General features: G+C 41.9%; 1 protein-coding gene across 1 annotated transcript; it reads right to left on the bottom strand.

Annotated features, from left to right (window-relative positions):
• Positions 1-1,073: 1,073 nt before the first annotated feature.
• On the bottom strand, positions 1,074-6,186 carry LOC108359469 (uncharacterized). Its single transcript, XM_017611347.1, has 2 exons — positions 5,666-6,186; positions 1,074-5,611 (listed from the first exon to the last, which is right to left on the bottom strand). The coding sequence occupies exon 2, from the start codon at positions 5,218-5,220 to the stop codon at positions 4,039-4,041; it is 1,182 nt and encodes a 393-aa protein (XP_017466836.1). The 5' UTR covers positions 5,221-5,611; positions 5,666-6,186; the 3' UTR covers positions 1,074-4,038.
• Between the last annotated feature and the right edge of the window lie 1,603 nt (positions 6,187-7,789).

The raw sequence follows: 7,789 nt of genomic DNA, 5'->3' as shown, positions 1-7,789 counted from the left end.
ATTACACAGGGTTTACATAAAAGGACGGTATTACCCAAGGTTCACATCAAAAACAATACTACACAGTTTATATGAAAGCCAACATCCCCGCCCCCGTGAATCTACCCAGATTCACCAACTTCTAATTTGGCTAGAATACAGGCCGGGCGTTTGATTATACCGGTCGACGTTCGTATTTCCGCTGCTCTTACTTGGCCATCCTTCCCAGGAAACACTTTGGTAATGCGACCCAAGGGCCACATTGAACGATGGGTATTCTGGTCGCATACGAGAACAAGGTTATCGACTTCCAGTGGTTTTACGGGTTGATGCCATTTCGGTCTGCGCGTAAAGTCAGGAAGATATTCCGTCATCCACTTCCTCCAGAACCGTTGCTGCATTTGCTGCACTCTATGCCACTGCTTCCGGGTAGCTCGATGTTTTTCATCATGAGGGTGCGGTGTCTGCTCAGTATTTGGGGTACCTATGAGAAAGTGATTCGGGGTTAGTGGTTCAACAGTGGGACTATCAAGGGGAATGTGAGTCAGTGGCCTCGAGTTCACAATATTTTCAGCTTCGCACATGAGACTGTATAGCGTGTGCTCCTGTAGATTTTCATTATAGAGCGGGTGACCAATGCCTCTCTTCACACTGCGAACTAGACGCTTCTAACACCCACCAGCATGGGGATTTAGAGGACAGTTGAAGATCCATTCGATATTTTTGGTCGAAAGTGCATCAGAAATTTTATCATTGTCGAACTGTATGCGTTGCCATTTTAGTTCATTATCTGCACCAACGAAATTCGTTGCATTATTCGTGCGTATTCGAATAGGTATTCCTCGTCCATTCATAAAGTTACGGATGCACATTAAGCAGCTGTCTGTGGAAAGATCTTTGGCGATCTCCAAGTGGATGGCGCGTATTGTCAGGCACGTGAAAAGTGCAATCCATCGCTTCTCACTACGTCGCCCTATGACTATTTTGAACGGTCCCATATAATCCAGACCGCATACGAAAAAGGTCTAACAAACGGAGTTAGACGATCCAACGGCAATTGGCCCATCAACGGCGGAGAAGGGGCTGTTCTTGTGTTTTTGCAGACCTGCCACCTTTTTCCAGCACGTCGCACTTCTGTTCTAATTCGTGGTATACAATACTTCCGCCGTATTTCTACTATTAAACTCTCGTTCTGATGCTTCCACAGTCTATGGTAAAAATCGATTACTAGTTGAGTTACGTAGTGTTCTCTCGGTAAGATAACAGGACGTCGTGTATATAGGGGAACTGCTTCAGCCGCATCTATTCGCCCTCCTACTCGCATCAACCCAACACCATCTATATACGGACTAAATGTTAGTAACGCACTGCTCTTCTTTATTGGGTTTCCCTCCCTCAGTGCACCATATTCCTCAGGGAAGGCTTCCATTTGCGTTCTTCGAAATATTACCTCTTCAGCTCGTCTTAGCTCGTTAATGCGTAGGACTCCATAAATATGTCTCACTTAATCTTTTAGGCAATTACCCAGGAACCGGAGGACCCAGGCTACTATTTTTAAGCGAATAAGTGATGAAAATTTTTTAAAAGGTGTAAAAACATTTCTTATTAAAATGGTTGGATATTTGCTGCGTATTTCTAGATCAGTATTATGGCATGTTTCATTCGGAGGCCAATTTGATTCGTCCTGCGTAAGGAATTTCGGGCCACTTATCCAAAACGATTCGCGTTTTACGTTCTTTCGCCGTGTGCCAAAGTCAGCCGGATTTGTCGCACTAGGTAGCCACCTCCATTCGCTAATGCTACTCCCTTCCAGAATTTCATTCACCCTGTGCGCGACATAGGCCTTATAGCGTCTATAATCTGATTTGATCCAAGATATGACCGTCTTCGAATCGCTCCACATGAATACTCTAGCCGGTTTATAATTGTGGTAACTTACTAGGCTTTGCTTGAGACGTGTTGCAAGCACTGCTGACTGTAGCTCCAGCCGTGGCACCGATACCAACTTAAGAGGTGCACATTTAGTTTTCCCCGCAATGAAGCGTTACCTAACTCCGTTGGAATCCTCCAATATGCGACTGCTGCGTAAGCTGCTTCACTTGCATCTGAGAAGAAAGTACCATAGCAACGACGAATGCTTATTTGCGCAAGCTCCTTCAACAGCCGTAACCAACTCTTCCAGCTTTCATACACGCCACATGATATATGTTCATCCCATTCCGTACGCTCACGCCAAATAGCTTGCAGTATTAACTTAGCCTCCAGTGTATAACCGGCTGCTATTCCAAAGGGATCAAATAGTGACATAGTGGTTTTTAGCACCTCGCGTTTCGTTGGCCTTCTATCTCCTTTCAATAGAGCAGGATCCACTTAACCAAACGATAGGACGAACTTGAAGACGTCGTTGTCGGTATCCCAATACATACCGCGTACCTTTTGGAATAAATCCGCATTATCTCTGTCAAGATTAACGATGGATGACATGGTTTCACTTTCGTTCATATTCGTAATGAGTTTGGAATTGGAGGCGAATCCTCGCAATTCGAAACCTCCATTTTTATGAATTTCTACAACTCGTTTAGTTATGTTGAACGCCTCCTTTTCACTAGAGAAACAATGCACAAAGTCGTCGACATAGTGGTTCTCAATTATGGCAGCTACTACTTCGGGAATTGTTTTCTAAAACCTTCCGCGTTTTTAATTTTTACGAATTGTGCTGAACAAGGTGAGCAGGTTGCTCCGAATATCATAACGCTCATCGCATACACCTCCAATGGCTTATCTCTTTGAGTCCTCCAGAGAAAACGCTGCGCTTGCTGATCTTCTTTTCGAATCATCACCTGGTGGAACATTTCGGTGATGTCCGCACATACTCCTACTGGCTTTTGTCTAAACTTCATCAATACAGCTGCTAATGGCTGCGTTAAGTCTGGTCCGCACATTAATACTGAGTTTAAGGACACCGTCTGTACTCTCGCTGCAGCATCGAAGACAATCGCAATTTACCAGGCTTGTTGGGGTTATGTACTCCGAAGTGAGGTAAATACCAAGTGCGATACTCTTCTTCAGCAGCTTCAGTTTTGGTTAGCTTTCGTGAGTAACTCTTTTTTTCGTACTGTGCCATAATTTGAGTGTAAGCGTTCTTCAAGTTGACATCGTTCTCAAACTTTTTTTCTAACATATAAAACCTCTGTTCGGCCATTTTCCGACTATCTGGTAACTCAATGTTTTCGTTTTTCCATAGCAAGCCTGTTTCAAACCGTGACTCGTCAACTCGCTTAGTTGTAGCTTCAAGTATGCGCTTCGCCTTACTGATTTCCGTCGCCTCTGCAACATACTGCACATCCTTTACGTACATGTTTTCGTTTACGATATAGTCGTTCACCAGCCTTTCCATGTCATCCTGATTGTCCCCTATATTCGCGAAAAACGTGTATTGATGGTCCTTGGTCGATTGCATGCCTCTTGCTCCATAAACGACCCATCCTAATTTCGTTAGCACAACTGCATACCCTCGGCTCCCATCATTAGCCGTTCGTTTAGGAATTCCTAAATGCGCGTTGTCTAAACCAATCAGCAACTCGGGCACTGCGTTAGCGTACTGACTAACCGTCAAATTTCGATGTTTGTAATGCAAGTCTGTAAAATTAATTGTTTGTTTTGGCAACTTTAAATTAGATACCGTTCTAACATTTTGCATTAAAAATCTCTTTCGGTTCTTCCCGATACCTGAAATATGCATGTCTACTCGCTGGGAGACTTCTGTTACGGTCGCATTTTAAAACCACTGCAATGTCAACGTTTCGCTTTTTCCTTCTAAGCCGAGACGCCTTGCCAAATCGCAGTTAATCAAGGATATCGCTGAACCCTCATCCAAGAATGCAAACGTTTTAATTTCTTTCCCCTTAGCATATAGTACCACTGGCAGTATTTAAAAATAAGTTTCATCAGTGGACTGAACCCAATTGTGCTCGTAAATACCTGTTGAGACTGCGGCTCTAATTGTTGTTGCTGCTCTGCTTCTTTCTGCAATCCTACTTGCGGTGTCTGTTGCATCGCCTAATTGTTCCGCTGCCAACGATTTCTCTCATGTGTCTCATGAAGCAAACTATGGACTCTACGCGTGCACCCACTATTATTGCATTCATGCTGTTCCGTGCAAGCATTACTACGATGGTGACCCTTTAAACAATTAAAACAAACTTTTTTGCTACGAGCCAACCGCCATCTTTCAACATAATTCATGCCTAAAAACTTATTACACTTGCTGAGCGTATGCTTCTCAGAACAAGCATCACACCTATCGTTTCTGTTACTGCTAGCGTTAGTTTCATTTGCATAAAAAAATCTAGTACGCCCCTCGACCCTATTTGGACGTGGCTCTAAGCTCGAAAACGAACACGCAGTACTCACGATTCTAGAAAGCTCCTGCAACCAAGTGCTAAAATGACAAATAGTTGGCCTTGGAACGATTGATGCTGTATGTCGTGCCCATTCTATTCGTCTTTGCACGGGTAACTTCATCAAAGGCTCTTCCATAAGTGTCGGATTCGAAAGGTGATGGTCACACTCAGCTGCTTGGAGAAATGACGACAAATTTTGAACTTTTGTTGCAAAGGTTATTAGCTGCTCTATCCTGTTCTCAGATATCGGCGCAATGCTTCTTATTCGGCTTATTTGACTTTTCACCAACAACTCAGGCCTTCCAAAACATTCCTGCAGGGTGCTCATAATTTGCGGGACATTTCTACTGTGAATCAACAGACATTCAACAGCTTCGCGAGCCCTTCCTTTTATCGCCCTTTGTAATCGCATCATATTTTGCGGATTGCTATATTGATACTCCGCCGTTGTCATCGCAAACGTTTCTTTAAACATTGGCCAATCTTCCGGACGACCATCAAACTCAGGTAAATCATACAATTTATGTGCTCTCCCCATGCTGGAATTGTGCTGAGAGTGGCCAACTTCGCTGGATGCCGTAGTAATTACACCTATACTTTCCGAATCGACTGTATTCGTTATTTGATTCGCTTCTAACTGAATAACGCTTTGTGGTTGCCTTATACGTTGCATCTCGTCTTGCAAGCTTTTCATCTGCATCATAATTTCGTTTAGCCTCATTTCAATCGTCGACTCCCCTTGCGAATTTCCTGCCGGATGCTCACAAACAGTATTGTTCAGCTCGTCGTTACTATCGCCCTCCCTTTCCTTACTCGTTGTCGAACGTGTAGTAGGCATTTTATTAACAACGAATCAGTGTCGAAGGTCCCAACAAAATGGCTTCGCTCCACGTTTTCAAAAGTTGGACTCACAGTTTTAGGTTATGGTAACGACCCACTACGAACCCTAACGCCAAATCAATAACTCACAGGCACTTACCGAAATCCACCTTGCTTCTACTTCTAACCGATGCTAAACCTCTTATTATTCTCGCTGGGCTATACACAGCCTCGGTAGTCTTAATGCAGCGCACCGCGCGGGGGTCCAGCTAACCCAACATGCAGCTCACTTCCGCCACTTTCCTTGTTACGAAAGTGAAATAAAAAATGTTGATTCCCGATCTGGTGAGGGGGTAAATAAAACACCAGCAATTACGTACAAGTGAAAATGTGGTGATGAGTTTTATTTCCTATAAGGATTTACAAAATTATGTCAGATAAATTACGATAAATTAAATACTCACACTTTCGTGTGTTTCCCTCTATTTCCAGATCGCAAATGGCTTAGTGCTCCTAGATTTCTGTCGCACATCGATAACTAATTGCCATTTATCGATCAGGGATAGGGGTGGTACATTGATAAAAGGTTAACATCGAAATAATATTACACAGGGTTTACATAAAAGGACGGTATTACCCAAGGTTCACATCAAAAACAATATTACACAGTTTATATGAAAGCCAACACTGACGATTTAAAAATTTTTGCTTTGATTGAAAATGCGCATGATGCGCTAAGACTTCAGTCCGGGATTAATATTCTACACCGCTGGTGTCTCAGCTCTCGCCTTTCTCTGAATATTAAAAAATGTTTTCAAGTTACTTTTTCCAAAAGTCACAATATTCTTTCGACGTCTTATGTAATCTCTCAAACTCATTTTCAAAAAGTCCAAGAAATCAAAGACCTTGGTGTAAGTTTCAGCTCTAATTGGTCTTTTAGCAGTCATACCAGTCACATCATTTCTAAATAGAGCTCTAGATACCCGGGTATCGAGCAATGCGAATAGCTCGATACTCGCTCGAAACTCGTTCATTGCTCAACTGCTCAAATGTTCGTTCAAAATTTTCGAGTTTTGTAAATTGTATTTGTCAGCAGCTGCTTTCTAATTCATGTTAAATAAATTATATTATTAAATACCAATTTAACAATCTTTGCATTATATATCAATAATTTGAAAAATTTTAAAAGTCTCTACCAAAAATGTCAATATAATAAAAAAACATTGCTCAAATTACTCGAAAAAACCCGACAATTTTCGAGTAACGAGCATTGAACAAGTGTGCGAGTACTCGCTGCTTATATACCCGGGCTGTTTGAAAATGTGCGAACAAAATCGAGAGCTCTAAATTGTAATAACGATACACATACCTCTGATGATTTCTCTTGCCCTAGCTTTATTAAACACAAANATCGGTTTAGATGAATACCACTAATAATAATATTCCAACGGTTTTTACCCTCCATTCCCGCCCATCCGCATGAGGGGCGCAGTCCGCATGACGTATGGAACCAGTATTTTCAATTTTTGCGCCGAGTCACGATAGGCAGGAGTTTGTTAAGTGTCGAGACTAAAACTGTTCAGCTACAGAACTAAATTCATCAGCCGATTTTATGTCTTTATTTTAATGATTAATTTATTGAGAGAGGACAGTATCGATTTCTTAATGCTGAAAAGCGGATCTGATATATCAAACGTGCTGGAATGAGAGTTAAAATCCTGGCATAAGCAACGGAGTGGGTCGTGCAATTCAAAATTAGTTTTACAAGCTTTCAGAAATAGGGGGCAAAAGTGTCTTGATACCCGGGACTGATGATTTCACACCACTTCCGGAAACTACGCAGAACGACGACCATATTCCACGGTATCTAATTGCTTCATCAACAGGTCAAAAAATTGGAGAAACTGCTACTGGTATAGCGAAGGTAACACGTCCATTAGCTTCATACAATGTATTTCAAATTGAAAAAGGGCTCAAACACATAAGCACCGATTATACGGAAGTTACAGAACTTAAATCTGGAGACCTACTTATCAAAGTTAGAAACTTAAAGGCAGCTGATAATTTATTAAAGCGACACACATCGACTTAGTACCAGTGAAAATCACTTCCCACAGGAGCATGAACTCCACTCAAGGCCGAATTTTTTCAAAAAACATAATTCACCTTACGGAAACAGAATTAGTTGAAGGATTGGCCGGTCAAAAAGTCATCGAAATTAAAAAATTATCCAAATTGATAAACGGAACGGAAACACCAACAGGTGCAGCCATCGTCACTTTTGACCTTATACGTAGACCTGAAAAAATTCACATAGGATGGGAACGAGTCCATGTTCGCGAGCATATTCCGAATCCGATGAGATGCAAAAACTGCCAAAAATTAGGGCACACCAAAAATACATGTAAGAACATTGAACTCTGCAAGCAATGCGCTATACCTCCTCCACATGATAACTGTTCGCAAAAATTCTGCGTAAATTGTAATAGAGCTCTAGATACCCTAGCTATTCGCATTGCTCGATACTCGCTCGAAACTCGTTCATTGCTCAACTGCTCAAATGTTTGTTCAAAATTTTCGTGTTTTTG

The sequence above is a fragment of the Rhagoletis zephyria genome, unplaced genomic scaffold (assembly GCF_001687245.7).
Source record: "Rhagoletis zephyria isolate East Lansing unplaced genomic scaffold, Rhagoletis_zephyria_1.1 Rzeph_scaffold_00397, whole genome shotgun sequence".
Classification (NCBI taxonomy): Eukaryota; Metazoa; Arthropoda; class Insecta; order Diptera; family Tephritidae; genus Rhagoletis; species Rhagoletis zephyria.
Note: the sequence above shows the minus strand (reverse complement) of the source record. Positions and strands in the feature narration are given on the sequence as shown.

Excerpts from the sequence above, each read along its gene's own strand:
- LOC108359469 (XM_017611347.1), bottom strand. The coding sequence starts at position 5,220 with ATGCCTACTACACGTTCGACAACGAGTAAGGAAAGGGAGGGCGATAGT.